At 36.1% G+C, this 24,700-nt stretch overlaps 1 protein-coding gene across 7 annotated transcripts in view; it reads left to right on the forward strand.

Annotated features, from left to right (window-relative positions):
• BCAS3 (BCAS3 microtubule associated cell migration factor) overlaps positions 1-24,700 on the forward strand; it is a 562,723-nt gene that overhangs the window by 19,570 nt on the left and 518,453 nt on the right. For all 7 annotated transcript variants that reach the window (XM_014790917.2, XM_004434813.3, XM_014790915.2 and 4 more), the window contains exons 5-6: positions 137-243; positions 22,755-22,836. In XM_014790917.2, the coding sequence (XP_014646403.1) occupies positions 137-243; positions 22,755-22,836 (189 nt within the window). The remainder of the gene's footprint in view (positions 1-136; positions 244-22,754; positions 22,837-24,700) is intronic.

Here is a 24,700-nt window from a genome sequence, read left to right on the forward strand (position 1 = left end):
TGGCCCCTGCAGTTACATTTTATTGAGAAACAATTTAAACAATAGTTGCACTAATAACATTAAAGAAGTGTAGTTGTTTTCTTGATTGACATTGTGTCTTTTTAATTTGCTTCTTTGTTACTTAATTCTAATGCAGATACATCAAGAAATCTGGAATTTCATGAAATACATAGCACTGGGAATGAACCGCCTTTGCTGATTATGATTGGCTACAGTGATGGAATGCAGGTCTGGAGCATCCCTGTAAGTATGAAGATGACTGAATCCCCAAAATATAATACTTTCCAGCATGCTAGCTGATGTGAAATCTGGCGATAATTTCTATAAGGTCTGATAGATTTATTTCACAAGCAGTTGCCAAGAGGCTGCTATGTGTGCCAAATCATACCAGACACAAGGAATAAGGGGCAAGTGGGAAATCAAAGATGCTGTAAATGATTTGTAATGTGGGTCAGGAATCGTGGGAATGACTTTACTTGCAAGATCTCATTTTTCATCATAGCAACTCTATTAAGTAGGTATTATTATCATCATTATTATTATTCCCCTCCCATTTTACAGAAGGGTAAACAGGCTTACAGAAGGCTTTTAGAAAAAATCAGCAATCATTTAAAAAAAAATTAATGTTTTGAATCAGTTAAAACATTCACAAAAACATTCACATAGTAAAAAATTCACAAAGTCTATGAGGGTAAAAAACTCCCTCCCACCATTCTCCCCCATTTCCCCTGCCTTGAGGCAACCAGGATCTGTAGTTTCTTAAGTATGCTTATAGCAATATTTTACACAAATAAAAAACATATATAATATATTTCTCCAACCTTGTCCTTCCCTAACAGATGGTAGCATATTATACAACTTAATCTATACCTTCATGTTTTTTACTCATAATGTCATATTCGGAGAGCTTCTTCATTGAATTTTTTTTGTGTTTGTGGAAGATCAGCCCTGAGCTAACATCCATGCTAATCCTCCTCTTTCTGCTGAGGAAGACCGGCTCTGAGCTAACATCTATTGCCAATCCTCCTCCTTTTTTTTCCCCAAAGCCCCAGTAGATAGTCGTATGTCATAGTTGCACATCCTTCTAGTTGCTGTGTGTGGGACGTGGCCTCAGCATGGCCGGAGAAGCGGTGCGTCCATGCGCACGCGGGATCTGAACCCGGGCCACCAGTAGCGGAGCGCGCGCACTTAACCGCTAAGCCACGGGGCTGGCCCTCTTCATTGAATTTTATAGCTGCATATAATTCCATTATTTGGATTTTCCTTAATATGTAACTTGTTCTCTATTATTGAAAAAGCTTGAATATCCCTTTATTTTTTGTTTTAGAAACAAAATAGGCTTGGTAGGATCACTGCTCAGTGAAGTGTGGTAGGGACTGCATACTTTGGCTTGTCCTTACATTCCAGTGTTTGTCATGGGATAAATGTTGTATCTCTCCGGTGGATGAGGGGAGGGGGGTAACTTCTACTGTGTGGTTCTTTTGCAGTTGGAGGCTTGGGGCCAATAGAATTTTAATTTGTATCTTTAATAAATGCATTCACCAAATTGTTTGAAGCCCCTGTATGTGTGTTTCAGCTACAATTTTTTCCCCCTTTTTGTGGTTCTTTTGGGTAATATGGTTACTTCTTAGAAGATTTATAAGCAAACATATATTACCTCAAATTTCATGGGGTTCGGGATGTTCTTGAGTATACAATTTGGCTTCAGTGGCGTAAGGATTATTAAGTAGTGAGCACGTGGGTCTTCATAATTCTTTAATAATTTAAAAAATTTATTCTTTGATAAATTACTTATGATGAACTTTGGTCTTCCATCTCATCATATAATTATGTATCATATTATTAGGTATTTAGGATTTGGGGTTTTAAATTTCTTGTTTTTAAAGATTGGCTTTATTTTGTAGATGTGGAAGAAGCCCGCTGGTATGTCATAGAATGAGTGTCCTCTTTCTCGTGCCTTTTGGCATATATAGTTGACATTTTTCACAGCCCTGCAATGTTGTTTGTAATTTAAGTGTCATGCCAAAGCATGGACAGAGGACTTAAAATGTGGCAGTTTTTTTTTTTTTTCCCTACCAAGAGAAATATTTCTAGGTTGTGATCAGTGGAAAGGATTTTGTAAATGTAATCTTTTCTTAATAATAGAGACTTCATTTTGATCCATTATGCTGTTTGTTGACAGGGCTTGAAGGCAAAGAGGAAGCTAGAGCCTTAACAAGGAGGTTGAGCCTTGTGATTAGGGGTGTTGACTGGATGGAGCACATTCCTTTGGTGGGGCTCAGGCTACCTACTTGTTTCGGTTATAATTAGAGGCATCACTTGTAATAGTTTTAAAGTTAACTTATGTTTAGCTCTGAGTAACTTAAAGGTCTTCTGAGTAATTTAAATTACTTCTTTAAAGTAATTCTTGTACCCAGATTGTATTTTGAGAGTTGAATAATCTTTCCTTCATGAAATTTTCATTGACTAGTTGTTTCCTATCACAGAAGTATAGCCCTGTGAAGACTGTTTCAAGAATTAGTGGGCAGTTTGGGAAAATAAGCTTCTTCTGTTGCATTGATTGAGCTCTATGTTCAGAGAGCTTTATGTACACATTATCTCATCTGCTGTATACTGTGAGGTAGGAGTTATCCTGTTTTACAGGTGGTAAGGTCACACTGCTTGTAAGAGAGAATTGGAGTTCAAACCCAGTTCTATCTGACTTCAAATTCAAAGCCCATGATCTAAGAGCTATACTTCATTACTTCCCAAATGTGATAGCAGAAGATATGTCATGTGAGTAGTTTGGCAGTTTAGTTTTAGTTTTCATTGTAAAAGGTTATGATGCACCTTCAAATGTTCATATTTTATAGACTACTGTGACTGTTACCCATTACTCTTACTACACCCTTCTGAAACTTGTTTATCACTAGTCAGTTACTCAATAATAATTTAAGTGTTACCATGTGCTAGACAGTGGGGAGCTTATGTTGGTCAACCTAGAAATAATTCTGGCTCTTGGGGATCTTTGCAGACTATAAATCATATTTGCTTTTGAGTAAGTGCGGGTGGGCATAAAGTCAATCCCTGTCCAAACCATAGCTCGGGTTTTGCTTCAGGTTTGTGCACAGGGTTCCCTTCTGTTGATTTTATATAACTGTTCCACCTGTGAGTCTCAGCTTACGAAAATAAACATAGCCTGGTTAAACGTTTTAAAAAATTGTCTATTTATGAAGTGTACAAATATGAATGAGGCTTAGTTGATGTCTAGGAATATAGTTAGGTAGAGTTAGCTCGAAGCGGAACTGTCGTACTTTCTCTGCTGCCCAATCCCCACCGCTTTGTATGTGAGATGGCTGCAGAAAAACACCAGCATTCCTAGCTTTCCCAAGCTGTCAGACCCCTTCTTTCAACACATCTGATGTAACATAAGAAAGAATGATTATTTGTTACGTTGATGTTCTGGATAAACAGGCCCTTTTCCCACCCATGCCCAGCTATGTCATTGCCTCTTTTTGGTAATGTAAATATAGGCTCTTCTGCATGAAATCCTTAATTTTTAAAAAGAAATTAAAGTTATACATGTACATGGACTAAAAACCAAACAGTTTTATGACATTAATATGAAAAAAAACAGCAGTTCCGTACTCTTCCTTTCTTAATTCCTTCAATTCTGTTAGCTGTTATTATCTTAGTATTTATTTCAGTTATCTTAAAATATCATACTTCCGTCCTTCATATTTTTTTCTCCCAGTGTTACACATAGATTGACTTTGGTGCAATGAGCTATGAGGATTTAAAAGGTGTTCATTTATTCAACACAAGTCTGGGCTAAAATATGTATTTTGAGCAAAATAAGTCTTTGCTGTAATGGGGCTAGTGGGAGAGATGAATTTAAATAAAAATAAATTCATATACAACTTAAATAGTGATATGAAGAAAAGAATAAGAGATTATAATAAGGAAGTGGCATAGAAAATTAATTAAGATTTAGTCAGGGTAAGATTGGAACAGCAAAGAGTGAAGTAAGCAGCTCTGAGGTGGAAATGTTCTTTTCTCTATAGTTGGACATTGATTTAGATTTCTTAAGTTTTTTTCTTCATAAAGAATATTGAGATAAATATCTTTATGATCATGTAATTTGGAGACATCAATAAAAGTAGATATACTAAGGGTCTTTATAGATTTGCCAAATTGCATTCTTGTAAAGCCATGCCATTTATACTTACCCCATTCATTTATTAGTTCATTCAATCAGCAAAGGTTTATTGATTGCCTTTTACATGCCAGACCCTGTTCAAGGTGCTGGGAAAACAACAATGAGCAAAACAAAATCATTCTTCTTGTGGAATGTCCGTGCTAGGTAGATGGGTTGGAGGGTAGGGAAGATGTTAATAAACATGTACCATGCTAGATGGTGATAAGTGTTATGGTGGGGTAGTTGCTGTTACTATGGGTTGCTATATTATGTAGGGTGGACTAGGAAAGCCTTTCTCAAAGACCTTTTGAGCAGAAGTGTGGAGGAGTGATCCTTGTGGGTATTTGAGGGAGGAGCACTCAAAACCAGTACTCTGTGGTAGGATTATATATTTCCTATATTCAAGAATAGCAGGGAGGCTGTTTATCTGGAGCTGAGTGGGCAGGGTGAAGAATGCTAGGAGATGATGTCTGAGAGGTAGTGGTGGGCTAGAGCGTTGTCCCCATTGTAAAGACTTCAAAAATTTTGAATATAGAGCAAAGTTGAAACAATTTCACAGTGAAAACATGTATATACCCACCACCTCAATTGTACCATTAAAATTTTACTCTACTTGCTTTATCTCATATTCATCTGTTATTTGACGCATTTCAAAGTAAATTGCAAACATCAGCATACTTTCCCTTGACTACTTTTGCATGCATATCATTAACTAGATAATAAAGTAAAATTTACACACAATTAAATACACAAATCTTAATATGTAAATTTCCTGAGCTTTGTCAAGAGTGTGCACTTAGGTAACCCAAGTCTCTGAACATGATTATCGTTCAAGAAATTTCCCTCATGCCTATTCCTAGTTAAGTTTTCCTCCACCCCATCCAGAAGCAACCACTATTCTCGTTTTTTTCCACTATAGATTAGTTTTGCCTGTTTTCAAACTTCTTGTGCTATTATGCAGTATGTGCTTTTTTTGTGTAAGGCTTCTTTCACTGAGCATAATGTTTGTGAGATTCACCCACGTTGTTTGTTCTTTTTTATTGCTGAATAGTACTCCAATGTGTGAATATACCATAGTTTATCCCTTCTCTTGATGGATAGCTGGGCTATTTATAGCTTTTGCTTGTTGTGAATAATGCTGCTGTGAAGATTCTTCTGTAGGTCTTTTTGTAAACGTGTGTTCATTTCTCTTAGGTAAATACCTACAAGTGGACTTGCTGCTTCGTAGGGTAGGAATGTGGTTAGTTTCATAAGAAACTTTGGAAAAGGTTGTAAAACCTTTTTCCAAAGTAGTTGTACCATTTTACATTTCCTCCAACAATGTATGAGTTGTTCCACATCGTTGCCAACATTTGGTGTTGTCCATCTTTGTAATTTCAGCCATTCTGATGAGTGATACCTCCTGGTTTTAGTTAGCATTTCCCTGATGACTAATAATGCTGAGCACTTTTTCATGTATTTGTTGGCCATTTGATCTTTTAGGAATTATCTGTACAATTTTTTTGCCCATTAAAAAAATATTGAGTTGTAGAAGCCCTTGGAGGACTTTGAACAAAGGTAGACAGTGATGCCTCTTATGAAAACAGGGAAGATATGATAAGGAGCATATTTGAGTGGAAAGATAGTGAGTTTGGTTTTAAGTTTGTGGACCTTGGACTGATGCTGGTCCACGAACTGGTGATAGTCAGTGAAGTGTTTGTTACTGTATGCAGCAAGATAAGTACAGAGAATGAGAGAAAGCTTTCAGAAACCTATAACTATTTGCTGGTTGCACATCATCCAAAATATATTTGTTGTTTACAGAAGTATCTGTTTGTCCCAGAATGGAAATTAAAAATAGAAAAATAAAAAAAGTAATTGAGTCTTCATAACGTGGTTTGACAAGCACTATCAACAGGGCATCTAGTTGAAGGAGTTTTTTATGAGGATGAGTAACTTTTAGACATTGTTCAATCATGTATTATTTTTTTTAACACAACGTCTCTCTGATTGTTTACGTTCATTTTAGTGGTTGCATGCTCTCCATGGACATGGAATGAGATATAAAAGTTTCAGGGAGGAGATTTGAATTGCAAGATGAAGATTTGGATTTATTAATCTTTCAGCCAGTATGAACTCATTAAAAATCTTTGAGTAACAGAGATGCATTCCAAAATCCATGTTTAATAAAGATTGATCTTGCAGTGACAGTGGGATGAATAGAGAATGAGGAGAAAAGAAAAGGTTAGGAGGCCAGTTAGGAGTCAGTTTCAACATTGTCTAAATGTGAAATGTTGAGGGCCGGCCCCGTGGCTTAGCGGTTAAGTGCGCGCGCTCCACTACTGGCGGCCCGGGTTCGGATCCCAGGCGCGCACTGACGCACTGCTTCTCCGGCCATGCTGAGGCCGCGTCCCACGTACAGCAACTAGAAGGATGTGCAGCTATGACATACAACTATCTACTGGGGCTTTGGGGGAAAAATAAATAAGTAAAATTATAAAAAAAAAAAAATGTGAAATGTTGAGAGCCTGAACTAAGTTTGTTGTTGTGGTAACTGATAAGATATTGAGAAGAGAAGAAAGAGTCAAAGAAGTTTGCAAGATTTGACCTGCCTGGTATGTAAGATGGCATAGTTTTAGAAGAAATAGAATTTGATTATGAGACTTAGACTTACATTATGTTAAAAATATTAGACAAAAATTGCATTATATAGTATAAGTAATAAAGGGTTCTCATTTAAAATTTTCAATGGATAAGAAACTGAAGATAGTATCTTTGTAGAAGTCCTGATAGTTTTCCATACTTTTTTGCTCTCTGTTTAAATGGTGATTTAGTGTTTCGTCCTCTTTTGAAATGCTTAATATCTTAAAAAATCTTGGGAATGTATTCATTACAGCAGCTAGAAGATGACAGTTGCATTGTATGAAGCAGTATGTTTTAGGTTCACGAAGTTAACATTTGGAGTGTTTTCTTGGAGCGTGGACTATACTTCAAAGATGTGACACTAGGTGTCGCTAACACATTGAGCTAAGAAAAGTGCAGCTGTTGGCCTTGAAATATTTGCCCTAAAGCTTTTGGTGTAGCTTTTACACTAAAGCTTTAGAGAAAACATGCAAGGGCATATTTGAGGTAAATACCAATTAGTCTGTTATTTATTAGGAGTTGGGTGCCAATAGACCTTGCCATGTCAAGATTGTTAGCCAGGAAACAATTTTTATGGATTTCACTTGGGAGCAGTATAAAGTCAGCGATTTGGGTAACTTGGCAAGCAGAGAAAGTTTGAATACGGACTCTTAATAAAAAAATTGCCTTTGTTGAGAACGTGGCCTTATTTTGTTTGGTCCAGTCTCTTATTACTGGAAAGAGAAGTTATGGATCAGGCTCTTTAGTCATCTGCGATGGAAGAACATTGGGTGTCGTGGAGTAAATAAAAGCAGAAATGAAGAATAATATTGAAATAACTTCTGAATCTACCTGTATTAATGGAGGAAAATATTTTTTCTTAGAGTATTCTTCTTAAGGTGTCACTTTCGAGAAGTCTTGCATTTGAAGTTTAATCTTTCTTTTTGTTTTAATAGTGGCTTTATGTGACTCATTGATTTGATATAAGCAATTGACTTTGAGTTTGAAATTTATTATTGTAAATTGGAATCTTTGAAATATTTTTGATGCTTTTCTACTCTAAGACGGAAAATATTCTTTGGACATAAGCTGACTTATGAGTTTGTGGAAGGCAATTTTTTTCTTTTGTTATAAATTTTATTGAATATATTAAATACAGTAAAGTACACATATCTTAGGTGTACAGATTGAATTTTTCTCTGTGTATATAACCTTCTGTACATCACTCAGATTAAGATATAGAACATTTCCAGCAGCTCAGAAGAGTCCCATCATGCTACTTCCCTATCATATACTGTCTTCCTTGTACCTCCAAGTAATCACTATTCTGACTTCTATCACCAGAGATTAGTTTCTTTTCTTTGTGAGGAGATCAGCCCTATGCTAACATCTGCCAATCCTCCTCTTTTTTTTTTTTTTTTTTTTTTGCTGAGGAAGACTGGCCCTGGGCTAACTTCTGTGCCCATCTTCCTCCACTTTATATGGGATGCTGCCACAGCATGGCTTGCCAGGCGGTGTGTTGGTGTGTGCCCGGGATCCGAACGGTGAACCACGGGCTGCCACAGCGGAACGCGCGCACTTAACTACTTGCACCACCGGGCCGGCCCAAGAAATTAGCTTTTTCTGTTCTTGAATGTCGTTAAAAGAAATATGGTCATAGATAATACAATCTGTATCCTTTTGTGTCTGGCTTCTTTCTTCTAACAGTTTGACTATGAGATTCTCATGTTATTGTGTGTAGCAGTAATTTGTTCTTATTTTTGCTGTGTAGTATTCTATCTTTAATACGTACAACACGTTTTTAAAAGTCCATTATACAACTGATAGACATTTTTGTTGTTTCCAGTTTTGGGGTATTATGATTAAAGCTGCTTTGAAGGTTCTTGTATATGTTTCTTGGTGGACATATGTTGCACACATTTCTCTTGGATATAGAAGTAGGGTGGATTTGCTGTGTCAAAGTGTAGGTGTATGTTTACCTTTAGGAGATATTGCCAAACAGTTTTCCAGAGTGGTTTTACCAATACATACACCCACCAGCAATGTGTGAAAGTTTAATTTGCTCCACATTCTCATTGTGGTATTATCAGTCTTTTTAATTTTGACCATTCTGGTAGGTATGTGTTGGTATCTCTTGGTGGGGTTTTAAAGATGCTTTTTATTTTGCAATATTTTCAGACTTCCAGAAAATTTTATAACTAGTACAAGGAGCTCCTGTTACCCATTACCCAGATTTACCAGTTATGAACATTGTGCCCCATTTGCTTTATCATTCTCTCAATTTTTTTATTTGTGCAGATTTTTTTTCTGAACCGTTTATGAGTAGGAGAAATCATGCCCCCTTTTCCCATAAATAATTCAGTGTATATTTCCTAAGAATAAGCACATTGTCTTATATAGCCATAGCACTATTATAAAAACCACGACATTTAAATTTGATACAATACTGTTACGTAATCCACAGTCCATTTTCTGATTTCATCATTTGTCCTAATAGTCTCCTTTACAGGTATTCTTACATTTTCACTTTCTAAATGTCTTTTGATGAAAGAAATCCAGGTCAGGATTTAAGTGGTTTACTCTATTGTTAATGCTTTTTGTATCCTTGTTTTCTCTAAGGCCATGAAGATATTCTCCTGTGTTTTGTGTTAGAAAGTTGTTGTTATTACCTTTAGGTTTATGATCCATTTGCAAATTTTTGTGTATGTATGAGATAGGGGTCATGGCTTTTTTTAATTTAAAAATTAAAAAAAAAAAAGATACCTAATTGGCACCATTTCCTGGAAAGACCATTCTTTCTCCACTTGATTGCAATAACACCATATATGTGCAGGTAATTTTTGCTCTCTTTATGTTTTTTGCTTTGGGTTTTTTTTTTCCCCCTTCTATTTTTGAATTGATTTTTAAAATATTTTTATTTTGAAATAATTATAGACTCATAGGAAGTTGGAGAATATTATTTAGAGTCCTGTGTACCCTTTACCCAGCTTCCCGCAAAGGGTGACATCTTATATAAACTGTAGCATAATATCAAAACCAGGAAATAGACATTTACATTGATTTTTTAAAAATCTTGTACTTTTTCTTTTCTAGTTTTACTTAGATGTAATTGACCTACGACATTGATTTTTTTGTGTGTGTGAAGAAGATCAGCCCTGAGCTAACATCCATGCCAATCCTCCTCTTTTTGCTGAGGAAGACTGGCCCTGAGCTAACATCTGTGCCGATCTTCCTCCACTTTATGTGGGACGCCACCACAGCATGGCCTCTGAACCGGCGAACTCCGGGCCACTGCCGCGGGAGTGTGTGCACTTAACCGCTTGCACCACCAGGCCAGCCCCATTTTTGAGAATCTTGATTTTACATTAGCAACTGGGAGAATTCTTTGTAAGCCTCTCTAGAACTGTGATCATGTCTTAATGGTGTTTGGATCTCCGGTGCCAAGTACATTGTCTGGCAGTTAGTAGGATATGTCTATATGTATATGTATATTTATGTTATATATTCATATATACATGTGTATGTGTATATATGTTTAATAAATGTTTCAAGATTTCAACCTTTTGCTGAAAATTTTCTTCAAAGTGTGCTAGAAACTCAGTTTCAGAAAGATCCAAACTAAATTTCATAATCACTTGCTGTTTGCTCTCATTCCATTTCCAATCTATCCCTTCTTCCTAAAGTCTCTCTTCTTATTAATTAATAGCACCGTACTTTTTCCATTCAACCACACTGAAACTTTAGGTTCCATGCCAGGTCTTAGGAGATACAAATGTAACTAAAAGCTGAGCCCTGCCTTGAGGAGATTATATTCTACTTGAGTGAGATGTTGCTACATAATTGCAGTCTGTGTCAGCGCTTCCCAAATGGGAGTGATTTTGCCCCCAAGGAGTCATTTGGCAATGTTTGCAGACATTTTTAATTGTCGCTATTGGGAGTTGCTACTGGCTTCTAGTGGGTAAAAGCCAGAGATGCTGCTAAACAATCCTACGGGTTACAGGACAACGTCCCACAGCAAACTGTCCAGTCCAAAATGTCAGTAGTGCTGAGGCTGAGAAACCCTGGTCTGTGAGATTAGTGTGATGATGGAGGTATGAATATGGTATGGAACACTGAATAGTGATGGGTTGCCGGGGGGAGTTTTGACACTTGTGCTGCCTAGATAAGTTTCATAATATTCATATAAATAATAACATATATAATTTTGAATAATCAGAATGTCCCACACATTATTTTGGGCACGTTGTCTCTATTGTCTATTATCCTGTCAATTTTACTAGTTAGCGTTATTCTCATTTTACAGATGAAAAAATTATAGCTCATATTTAACCAACTCAGCTTCTTTGATAGATACCTTTTTTAAAAGAAATAGACTTTATTTTTTAGAGCAGTTTTAAGGTTCATGGCAAAATTGAAAATACAGAGATTTCCCATATACCTCCTGTTCTCACAAATGCCCACCCTCCCACTGTCAACATTCCACATCAGAGTGGTACATTTGTTACAATCGATGAACCTACACTGATACATCATTGTCACTCAAAGTCTACTTTAGTGTTCACTTTTGGTGTTGTACTTTCTATGGGTTTTGATAAATGTATAATGACATGTATCCACCATTGTAGTATCATAGAGAATAGTCTTACTGCCCTAAAGATACTCTGTGCTCTAACTATTCACTGCTCTAAAGATCCTCTGTACTCCCTGCCTGGCAACCACTGATCTTTTTACTGTCTATATAGTTTTGCCTTTCCAGAATGTTGTAAAGTTGGAATCATACAGTAGGTAGCCATTTCAAATTGGCTTCTTTTGCTTAATATTATGCATTTAAGTTTACCTCATGTCTTTTCATGACTTGAAAGCTCATTTCTTTTTAGTGCTGAATAATATTCCATTGTCTGTATGTATCACATGTATCACAGTTTATTTATGATATCTTTTTAAAAATTGAGATATAACATACATACCATAAAATGTACAAATCTCAATTTTATAGTTTGATGACTGTGTGTGTGCATTTATATGTATTTTGTGTGTGTGTGTGTGTGTGTGTGTGTGTGTGTGTGAGGAAGATTGGCCCTGAGCTAACATCTATTGCCAATCTTCCTCTTTTTGCTTGAAGAAGATTGTCCCTGAGCTAACATCTATGCCAGTCTTCCTCTATTTTTGTATGTGGGATGCCGCCACAGTGTGGCTGATGAGCAGTGTGTAGGTCCGCGCCTGGGGTCTGAACCCAAGAACCCTGGGCTGCCAAAGTGGAACGCACGAACTTAGCCACTACACCACCGGGCCGGCCCCTGTATGTATGTTTATGTAAGTTTGTATATATGTACATGTGTACACACACATAAATAAATGAAACTACCATTGAGAACAAAATGTAGAACATTTTTCTTATTCAGAAAGTTCTTCAGTCAGTATTTCCCTTCCCCCCAGATAAGGTAATCATTATTCTGATCATAGACTAGTTTCACCTGTATTGAACTTAATGTAAATAGAGGTACACAGGATGTATTCCGTTGTCTGTCTTTTTTGCTCAGTATATGTTTTTAGATTCATTCATGTTTTTACCTGTTGCAGTAGTTTGTATTTTTAATTTTTGTTTTATTACTGTTTTATTCCACTGATTAGATATACCACAGTTTACTTAGCTATTAGAAATTACCTAAAGTTTTCCAAAGAGGTTGTATCATTATACACTTCCATCTGCAATACCTGAGAGTTCTCGTTGCTCCACGTCTGGCTCCCATTAGTGTTATCAGTCATTTTTGATCATCTTATCAATCTTACAAGTTCGCATGATAATCTATTTTAAAGAAGAAAAACCTTAGACTTCTGTTCAATATAATCAGTTTCCCCTTGGTTAGATATCTATTGCAAAACTATCTTCAATCCACAGATTATATCAGGATAGGTTTACAATACCAATAAAATACGACAAACTCAGTCTTTTAAAAGTGGAGAAAGGCTATAAGGCAAATTGGCTTATCTGTAGCACTGTTTTCCCTTTCTCTTTTCAATTGGACGTGTATTAAGCACAAAATAAAATAATGAGTTAAAGGGAATCCAGTTTGTGTGTCTGAGTGTTTATGAAGTGTTTATGACAGCTGCTAGGCTGACACTCTCTGTAATGGTGTTACATTGACTTCTGAACACCTTCCAGTCTGCCTCCAGGCTTGTGTGTCTGTGTAGTCTGAGTGGTTTTACATTAACATCTACCCTGAGTAAGATCTTTTGACTACAGAAGTGTTACTTGCAAATGGGAGATACCATTAGGGCTGCTTCAAAGCTCTGGAATGGTATTTGGGTTGGTGGTGCTGAAGTAATGGCTGGGGTTTTGAAGTGTAATGTCTAAATCTGTATTGCATAACTGGAGGAACGTGTGAGTTTAAACTGCTTTTCTTTGATCTTCTTTTCAAAAATCAGGCTGAAGGTGAAAGGTTAAAGTCGCCTTAAAATACCCTCTCTGTGCAGAAATTTGGAAGTAGTATGAAAATATGCTTACAAGTTCCATTCATTATCTGTGTTCTGCGGTTTTCATATTGTTCTTGAAACTCACTTCCCTCTTGCTTCGAGTTTTATATTTTGAATTTAGTGTCAAGACCAAAATAGAGACTCAGTTGCTGTCTGCTTTATGTGGTTAGCAAATATCTGTTCTATAAGTTGTTAGTCCTCACAAATATGCGTTTTAGGTGGTTTTTGTGGTTGGTATTCTTTTTCTTGATGTGTACAGAGTAGTTTACAGGGATACTGGAGCTCTAACATGAACTGAATCATTTGTGGTTAGGTAGTCAAAATAAAACAAGAAACTTGTCCCCTTCTTCCTCCTAATTTTAGGAGCTTTCAAAAGAATTACTTTTTACTATTAGGAATACTTTCCTCAAACTGTGCTATCTTAAGTTTTTGAAATTGTTGGAGCAGAGCTGTAACACATAAAAATAACCTCCTGGCAGTGACTTGGAGAAAAAAGGCCTGAGTTTAAAAACTATTTTGAATACAGTGTATTAATATGAGATTCTGATGCCTGTTTGATCTGGTCCTTTTTTGGGAATATTTTTCTATGTTTCATTATGTCTAAAATGAAACTATATCATCAAATTGGCTCACAGGGTGATTCCAGAGAGAGACTGTCAACTCTTATTAGAGATTGCTTCGTAGCTGTAATAGCCACTCATGTAGCTAGGTGCCGTCTTTTGTCGCTTAGTAGTTGAATACCTTAGAATAAGATGATACCTGCCACTCCTTCCCCCATCTCTCTTTATAGTTTTACCTTTTCTACCTAATTAAAAAAATGTTATTATGACTAAGTTAAAAAAACTGTCATGAAACAATTTCCTTTTTTCTTTCTTTTTTATTTTGTGAGGAAGATCAGCCCTGAGCTAACATCCATGCCAATCCTCCTCTTTTTGCTGAGGAAGACTGGCACTGAGCTAACATCTATTGCCAATCTTCCTCCTTTTTTTTTTTTTTCCCCAAAGCCCCAGTAGATAGTTGTATGTCATAGTTGCACATCCTTCTAGTTGCTGTATGTGGGATGTGGCCTCAGCATGGCTGGAGAAGCGGTGCGTTGGTGCATGCCCGGGATCCGAACCCGGGCCACCAGTAGCAGAGTGCGCACACTTAACCGCTAAGCCACGGGGCCGGCCCAAACAATTTTCTTTTTAAGGAACTTCATCAGGTTATTTGTGTTGTCTGTATGAATAGCACATGTGAAACAATTAGCAAAATGATAAGTATACACCTGTGTATTTAAATAGGCTGAGGTCCTTTTTTTGCTTTAGGAACTGAATTCCTTAGTATAAGACCTCATCACTTCTTTGTTTTCACCATCTCTCTATATTTTTGCCTTTTATCCCTATTTTTTGGGGGGGAGATATCAGGGAAAGTTAAAATTTATTTGTAGAATTTTCACATTTATCCATATGTATAAGTAAAAATTAATAAACTGTATTTTTTTGGAGCAGTTTTAGGTTTATATAAAAATTGAGCAGAAAGTACAGAGAATTCCCGTGTGTCCCCTCACCCTCCCATTTTCCCCTATTAACATCTTGTATTAGTGAGAACTGACATTGACACATTATTAATAACTGAAATAACGTCATTTCAGTTGTGTCCATATGGTTGATATGCGAAAAGATTGATACATTATAAAAGATTGATTACATTAGTATTTTTAAATCGGCTGTTTTTACATTGCTGGTGGTAAGAAAAGCTGTTACAGGTAAAAACATGGTATAAACACATAAAGGTTGTGATGAGTGTGGGATATTTGCGAGAGAGGGTGGAAACTGCCTTAATCTTGAGCTGGAGTGTGAAGACTAGTGTAATAAAAACTGCTGCATAGATGGGGTGCTGCTTACCACGTGTGGGAGTCCTTTTGTCGATAGCTGTAAAGCATAGGAAGTAATTTGCCAGTAGGTTCAAGAGTGAGTTGTATCAAAATGTGTTTTATGATATGGCATTATAACAAATTTCCAGGTATTAAATATTAATAATGTGCTTTGAGAAGAGTGGGGCAAAGTCAAATTATGCTAAATACCATTAAGATTGAATAATGAGGCTGATATAGACTCTGTTATTTATTCATTAATTCATTCATTCAGCAAGCATCTTCTTGAGTTACTATCTTTTTTTTTGGTGAGGAAGATCAGCCCTGAGCTAACATCCAATGCCTATCCTCCTCTTTTTTTTTTTTTTTTTTTTTCCAAGGAAGATTGGCCCTGGGCTAACATCCATGCCCATCTTCCTCTGCTTTATATGGGATGCTGCCACAGCATGGCGTGACACGCGGTGTGTTGGTGCGTGCCTGGGATCCGAACCCGTGAACCCTGGGCTGCTGAAGCAGAGCACCACACTTAACCGCTTGCGCCACCAGGCAGGCCCCTTGAGTTACTATCTTTTGAGAGCTAACTATGTGTTACATATATTAAATACACAATTTAATCATCACAGTTACCTTCTTAGGTAGATATGTCATCACCCTTATTTTAAAGCCAAACTCAGATTTAGTAAGTTTCTATACAGCTAGTAAACACAAGTCTAATTTATCTTCTACTAAAATAAACTGTTGGAATCATTGGTGCTGTTGATGTGTAATATTTGTAATTAATGATCTAGCATATTGTGCATGCTTGGCGTTGTTGCTGTAGGCCATGATTTTGGGGAAAAAATAAAACTTCCAGGATCCCAGCTATTTTCTGCTTTTATTTCCTCAGACTTCCCAGGTGGAACCAGAGCCATTACTTGTCCGGAGAACTCTGACATGAAAGAGATTTTTATTTTTGACTGATAGTCAGGATGTGCTTGAGATAAACACGAGGAATTCTTTTTCTATTGTTTTTCATGTCTGATGGCTTGGTCTTTTAATTAATATTTTCAGCCTAGAAATGATCTGCTATATATGCTGTAGCCATTTTGAAACGTAGGTAAATTAATACCTCTTTTTAATTTTTTTATTTTAAGGATTAAAGCTTGTTAAAGTATTTATGAAGAAAAAGAACTACTAATCGTTACCTTTTGTGTTTGAACTGCTTGAGTTATAGGAAAATATATAGTAATTTTTGTATGTCTGCCATCTTTAGCAGGGACTGAATTTGCTTTGAATATTTCTATGAATTTTTACAAGTCAGCATTTTTCCACTTCAAGGGATGGATATCATGTTGCTATAACCCAACCATTGTACCTTAGTTGAGGGGAAAGATTGCTCATTACTGGATTTGAAATTAAGATATGAATTTGATTAGGTGCAAAAAACTCTTACCTTTTTCCAGAGCTGCTGAAGTGAGTTCTTGAATCTCATTTATATTCTGTCCTGTTTATCGCACATACCTCTGGACATCAAGAGTCCTTCAGGACAAGTCTTAAATCATTTGCCCTGATTTTGCATTTGCAGGGCCACTGTAACAAAGACTGTTTATATATTTACTTTGAGGCAGCATTGCTTTTCCAGAGGAGACTAATTTATGCATTTCATTCACTGTGCATAATAGATTTAAATCTATAATTTCTTAAAATCGGGCACCTGTAGTGGCAAGAGAATTTCACAGTCATTCATGAAATAGTATAACTGAATTCCAGTAAGCATATGAAAAGGTGTTTGATCAACCTCCTCAGTCATGAAGAAAATACAAATTAAAACCACAGTGAGAATCCCACTGAACACCCACCAGAATGGCTGACATAAACTGTTGGCAAGGATGTGGAGCAGGTAAAACTCCCTTACGTTGCTGGTGGAAGTGTAAATTGGTACAATCACTAGAAAACTATTTTGTTAAAATCTACAAAATAGGCATATATGCCTAATATAGAAGCAATTCCACTAGTAAGTATATACCCCAAAGAAATACATGTATATGTTCACTAACAAAATGTGCAGGAATACTCATATCAGTATTCTTTACAACATTATTTTAAAAATGGTAAAATCATGACACTCATGGAACTGTAAAATGGACATGTTTCATAGATTTTAACTCATTAATTAATAAGATATTTGACAAGTTGTTACAGCTGGTTCAAAATAGAATCTCAAGAACAGATATAGGCAGTTAGGAATGCTGAAATGAGCTTAAGACATGTAAACCCGGGTAATGTCCTATTGGGACTAAAATGTACGGCTTGGAATCATCTTTTTTACGGAGTGAAATGCAGTTGTATTTCTACCAGACAAAATTCATTTGCATTTCTGTGGACAAGAGTCACTTGCATTACTATCAGTTTTCTACAACTAACAGTATTGTGAAATAGCCCGGTCAAGACAAAGGGGTAGATCCCAATAGAATCAAATAACCCCAAAGAGTCCGCTAGACAATTCTTGGTAATCCATTGAAAGAACACACTGCAATCATTTTCCCATTTGAAAGTTTTTTGCGATTTTTCTTGATATCTTAAGAGCCCAAAACTAGAAACAACCCAGAATTCCATCAACAGTAGAATGGTTAAGCTGTAATATTTTCATACAGTGCACATCTACATGGCAACAAGAATAAAAAGCTACAGTCATATGCAGCAGCATGAATAAATTTCATAAGCATGTAATATGCGAAAGAAGCCATTCACGAAGAGTACATACCATGTGATTCCATTTACATGAAATTGAACAGGTAAAACTTATTTAAGATATTAGAATTTAGGATAGTGGTTATGGCTATTCTTGAGAATAACCAAGAATGCCCTTCGGGAAGGGGCATGGAGGGACCTTTTGAGTGTCCATAATGTTCTGATTCTTGATGTCTGTGCTGGTAACAGAGGTGTATTAACATTGAAAATTCATTAGGCTGTACATATACATATGATTTATGTATTATTTCTATGTCTGTTATTTTTCAATAAAGTATACTAAAAAGAATGAATTGCAGACCAAAATTCTCCATTTGACCAGTGTCTAAAAGGGAAGTTGGGGGTGTAAATTATGTACTCCTGTCCTAATTCTGTGCCATTGTAGAGCATTATTAATATTGTCCTTGATATTTGATTGAATGTTCTATTTTGTAGTCAGATAGCTTTGAAAAGTCATCAGAATTTCAGAAACAAGTTTGATTCTGAGGGTTAGATGACCTTCATTTGCTTTTAGAATTCTCTAAAAGCGCTTAGAAAGCTCTCCCACAACTTTTATAGCCTTTTCTCTGTGTGTACTATTGTCTCGGCTGTTATAATTTCCTTTTGCCTTAGATTGAGTTGTGAGATTCTAAACTTGTGCTCTCCCCCCTCTTTTTTGGTTTGGTATGTAATTTGCATATTTTCACCATCCGAAAGCTATTTTCTATGGTTGGAAAAGATTTTTTTCCTACAGTGTGAACAAATCATTCTTTGTTCTCCTTATTGTGCCTCCAAACTGGTACGTCCGGTTTATGCCCCAAACAACAAAAGTCTGTCATCAGAAATTAAAATGCCAGGAAGAACAAAGGCAGAGACCCATGAGGAGCGATTGGAGAGGTTTCCTCCTTGTTTGTTCCTCTCCCCAACTTCCCGCAGTTGCCTGGAAGTTGGAACGTTGCTTGCTACACTCCTTCCTTGTAGTTCTATGCTTGTATTTATTGTTATTGTCGGTTTCAAAGTGAACTTAGAGCTCCTGGTAGTTCTTGTTAGGATCTATAAAATCCTCATCTCTGAGATTCTTTGCCATTTGCAATGAGCTCTTTTTAAGAAACGTAAAAATCACTTTGAAATCCTTTAAAAAAACTTCATCAGTTTTGACACTCATTTATTTGAGAGCAAAATTACCAGTGAACATACCGTGTAAGATTATTAGAGGCAACTGAAAATGGCAGCTAAAGCAGAGCCTGTAAGGAGATATCCATCCTATCTATGTCCTTTTTAAAATGTGCACATCTTGGACCGGCCCCGCGGCTTAGCGATTAAGTGCTCGCGCTCCGCTACTGGTGGCCCAGGTTCGGATCCTGGGCGCGCACCGACGCACTGCTTCTCCAGCCATGCTGAGGCCGAGTCCCACATACAGCAACTAGAAGGATGTGCAACTATGACATACAACTATCTACTGGGGCTTTGGGGGGAAAAATAAATAAATGAAGTTAAAAAAAAAGTTAAAATGTGCACATCTTATCTGTATACACTTTGTCAGCGCTGTCTCTGTTCTGAAATAGTATTTCAGTGTAGAATTTGCACATACTTCAGCGAGTTCTCTCCTCTGGGAAGTTTGACATTTGTGGCTCACTTAGGATACTGTGGAATTACGCTTCTAACAGTCTTGATTTCAACATATTCACAAATACCTATAAATAGTGACAGAATGTTTCTCTCCCCTCCCTTCCCTTATGTTATTAGTTAAACAAAGATTCTAGGACCCTAACTTAGAGGTAATGAAGGATGGGTAATGAATGTGGGGATGCATTTTGTAATCAGTCCTAATGTTTTTTCTTACCTGTTGCTGTGCATTTAAAGAGGGATTTACAGTAGAAGCTTAGAATAGAATAGAGCATTTAGGTTTGTTTTGAAAGCCGTTACACTGGAAAACATGGTATGTTCAGATTTCAAAATGTTTTTCTGTGTCAAATTGAGCTCTTGTATGTTAAATCCAGTGATAACAAATGTTTATCATATTGTGAGTATGCCAAGACAGATTTGTTTTATTATTTATTATTTAGTGTAATTTAGTACAGCAGCTCAGTTAAATATGATTAGACTTTCTTTTTTTTTTTAATTTAAGGCTTTATTTGATAGAACCAAAAGCTGAATACTAGACCTATGGCATATGGAAATAATAGTATAGGGCAGTAGGTTTTGTGAGAGAATACTATGATTTGTTATAGGTATAAACCTATATTTGTTATAGTGAGAAGTGTTTTTCATTACTCTGAATTATAATTTCAATGCAAGTTCTACAGTATTGTTTTATAATTTATTTTTCATTTCCTTATTAATAGAAATAGAATATGTGTTGAAAAATATTATTTATCCATTGCCCAATAAACCATTTATTTTCAAAAAATGAATGACTCGGAAGCTTTGGTCGAGACAGCCAATAGTGCATCTATAATATAACTGGATTACATTAGTGATATGCTTTTCAGTGAAAGTGGGCTTATAATTTTTAGGTTTCAGAGAATGTGTGATTACTGCATTGGATGGGAGGTTGAACAAAATGACCTTTTAAGTCTTTTTCTAAATTTTAAATTCCATTTTATAATAATGTACTATGGACTTAAGAGCTGCAGTGTATAATGGCCATGGTTTTCATTTAGAAAATTAGTGTTCCCAAAGGAATTTGTAGAGAGGTAAATTCTTATAGTTTGCTATTCTGAGTTTATGGCTTTTGTGTGTTTAATTGGTGGTAGGTGGTGCTATTGTTGCATAGTTAGTGCAAAGAGCCTGGCGTTCCTTATATCTTCTGCGTAGAGAGAATTGCCATTGCAGCCACTAAATAAGTTGTAATAATTTTTATAAGCAAAATGAATATGATGGCTCTTTAGACATTACCATGATTTAACATGATTTAACATTTATAAGAAATAAAAATATTTATAGTTTGCAGCTCTTAAATTCAGATAGAAGAGAAGCTGAAGATCTAAAAAAGTAGTTAATCTGAAAGGCAGCTCTGCAGATTTATAGTTTAATATTGGAATATTTATGTCATAGTTGCACATCCTTCCAGTTGCTGTATGTGGGACGCCACCTCAGCATGGCCGGACAAGCGGTGCGTTGGTGCGCGCCCGGGATCCGAACCCGGGCCACCAGTAGCGGAGGGCGCGCACTTAACCGCTAAGCCACAGGGCTAGCCCATATTCGAAGATTTATAAGCCTTTATTTTATAATGTATACACTGTTGATATTTTAAACTGCTTGTTTGGCAGGACTATTAAAAGAAAAATCAGCATGTTTCCTCCATTGAATATTTATCATTATTACATCTGTTGTAAGTTCTTGGGTATTTAGAACTAGTTTTATAATGTTTACCATTTTCCGTGTTTGATATTACATATTCCATCAAACACTTGACAGTTATGAAAATGTATTAGGAACTACATCACCACTTAAAGTAGTCTGGAAAGCCTTTCTTAACTAATTGTAATTTAATCTGCCCAGTACTTCAATTAGCAGCAAACTGTTCTCTTGAACCACTAATTTTGAAAAGCATTCATTTTCACACTTGGCATGTATATTGGGATACCCCGTTTACTAACCTTCAGATTAATAGAATACCATACTTTTATATCTGAGGAATAAATTTGATATGACTCAATGAACGAATATTCATACACTGTTTGATCTATATGTATAATAAAAATGATGACATTTAAAGATGCTTACATATTACTTTTTTTATTCATAGAATGTTGAAATTGAAACTATGTTTGAGGTTGTTTAGCACCTTTACCTTCTTAGTTTATAAATGCAAAAGAATATGGGCTTAAAGGAGGTGGGGGGAATGGGAAGATCTTGGTCAAAGGGTACAAAGTTGTAGTTATGTAGGATGAATAAGTCTAGAGAGCTAATGTTCAGGCATGAAGACTCTAGTTAAATATACTGTATTGAATCCTGGAAAAACACTAAGAAAGTAGATTTCAGGGGCTCCCATCACACAAAAAAGGTAACTCTGAGGAGATGGCTGCAGTAATCATTTCACTATGTATATGGATATCAAATCATCACGTTGTACACCTGATTAAATATATACAATTTTGGCCGGCCCCGTGGCTTAGCGGTTAAGTGCGCATGCTCCGCTGCTGGCGGCCTGGGTTTGGATCCCGGGCACGCACCGACACACTGCTTCTCTGCCCATACTGAGGCCAGGTCCCACATACAGCAACTAGAAGGATGTGCAGCTATGACATGCAACTATCTACTGGGGCTTTGGGGGAAAAAAATAAATAAAATTATTAAAAGAAATATATATATATATACAATTTTTATTCAAAATATATTTAAAAAGAAAAAAATTATAGGTTTATAGAGGTTAAATAATTTACTCAGTATGGTTAACAGCTAGTTAGTTGCAGAACTGTAACTGGTACCTGGGTCATTCACATTCCACTTTAGTGTTCTTTGCAGTATGTTTTGCTTTTTCTCATTTACAACATATTTGTGAAAGTTACTGCAACATTTTCGTTGTGCTTTTCAGAATATTATGAATATTTACTTTTTTTCTTACATGGAAAACTGAATACTAATTTAAAAAGTCACAGTTGCTTTGCTCTAAAATGGAAGGCAATCATGCAGAAACTGAGCTGACTTATAGTAGTTTATTAAAGATAAAAATTATAGCCTTCCGGAACAGACCATTTATTTTCCTATTCATATCAAATGCTTGCTCTTATAATTTTCTAAAAATATTTATGATAATTGAGGATATGAATATACTTAATGTGTATGATCAACCATAGATGTATGTGAGTGCGTGTGTGTACATATATTATGTTTCAGATAAAAAATGATGATAAAATTTAGATCTTGTTTTCATATAATAATGTGCTGACCTGTGTTTTCATTTACTGAAATTGTTTCTGTCCTGTCCTGCAGATCAGTGGGGAAGCACAGGAGCTCTTTTCTGTTCGGCATGGCCCAATTCGAGCGGCTAGAATCTTGCCAACTCCACAGTTTGGTGAGTGTAGCCCTTAAGAAGAAACACATCATTCAGAAAGAGTTTCTCTTTTATTGGTCTTGGACTACAGACAGCAAGAATGATAACTGAAGTCTGTTTTCCTCCAAGTGACCATACCCCTTCCCCTCCTCCCCTGAAGATAAACTCTTAGTTCTGTCAGTTGAGATGGAAATAGGTAATCTTAACCAATTCAATATGGCCATTCCCTTTCTCCCATGGTTTTGATTTATCTTCATCCTCTTTGATCTCGATTTAGCCTCTGACTTCGCCGGCTTTCTTGAAGCCCTCTTCTCTCTTGGTTTTCATGACATCTCTCTTCCCAGATCCCTCCCTTGCTGACCGTGCTGCTTTTGTTATGTTTCTGGCTTAGCTTTCTTCTGTGGATATTCCCCAAGTCTCTGTTGTTCTCATGTCTTTGCTCTTCTTCTCAGTTATACTTACTGCCTTGGAGAGCTTGGTTTTCACCATTATCTCGATTGTAGATGAGTCTGCTGTCTGCATTTCCAGCTATGTCAGAAGTACAGTTTCAGGCTTTTGACCGTGGATCTCTGCTTTAATAACAAATACTTCGTAATGTTGTATTTAAATATTATGTATGTTTTATATTTATGTTTAAAAAAATTAAATATATGTTTAAATTAAACCTGCTATTTGGATGCCTAAGTAACTGCTGACTCTTTAATGATCTGAGTTTTCTAAACGTTGTATTTTCTCGTTAACTTGCCTGTGCTCACTCAGTAATATTTTTGCTTGTGCACTAAAAACACAATCATAACAATCTTGTTTGTGTACTTTAAAATCTTTTTTAAAGATGATATTAAAAATATTTTAATTTTATTATATTTTAAAAGTTTATCCAGAAGTTGAGAAATCTTCCTTGTAATGGTTTTTTTTTAGCAGTTAATTCTCTAAATTTGTGAGAATGGTGTTTGTTAAAACTTACTACCATGTGCATTATGCACTTAGCAAATGCATAAGTAATGTTAGGAATTAATTTAGTGATTAAATCTGCTTAATTGTAATGGGAAGTGTGAAGGTAACAAGACAACAATCTCCTGCAGTCATGTGGAGATTTTTCTCTTTGTTTTTGAACTATATGGCATATACGAATTTCAGCTCTGTCTCTCTCTGTATTTCCTTTGTACTCCCTCTCACTCTCTCTTGCTCTGTTGTCTGTTGTGTTTGTGTTTTGGTGAAATCTTTCGACAAAGAATATCGTAGAACATCTTTTTCTGGAAGGTTTTTGGAATAGCCAGCTTTCTCTTTGGATAGTTGGAATCAAGTACCTTATTAGTAAAGGACTCTGCTATGTCTTTGTTTCTTTTGTATATAATTCACAGAGACAGATTTTTCTCCTTTCATTTCATATTTGTGAAGCTCTTTTGTTCATGCCCATTATTAATGTTCAGCTTTTCTCAACTTTTACTTTGGGCAGAAATATTTCATGAGAGAGTATAAAGCTATAAAAGTTAATATTGCTAGTAGAATTTGAGTATGTTTAATTTACTTTGTCTAATTAAAAAAGATTTCTTCATCTACTATAATATACTTACCTTTAAAAATATAATATTAGATTTATTTATTTATTTATTATTATTTTTTTTTTTGTGAGGAAGATCAGCCCTGAGCTAACATCCAGGCCAGTCCTCCTCTTTTTGCTGAGGAAGACCAGCTCTGAGCTAACATCTATTGCCAATCCTCCTTTTTTTTCCCCAAAGCCCCAGTAGATAGTTGTATGTCATAGTTGTACATCCTTCTAGTTGCTGTATGTGGGACGTCGCCTCAGCATGGCTGGAGAAGCGGTGCGTCAGTGCGCGCCCGGGATCCGAACCCGGTCCACCAGCAGCAGAGCACGCACACTTAA

Source organism: Ceratotherium simum, chromosome 16 (assembly GCF_057802395.1).
Source record: "Ceratotherium simum simum isolate JZ-2026a chromosome 16, ASM5780239v1, whole genome shotgun sequence".
NCBI classification, from domain to species: domain Eukaryota; kingdom Metazoa; phylum Chordata; class Mammalia; order Perissodactyla; family Rhinocerotidae; genus Ceratotherium; species Ceratotherium simum.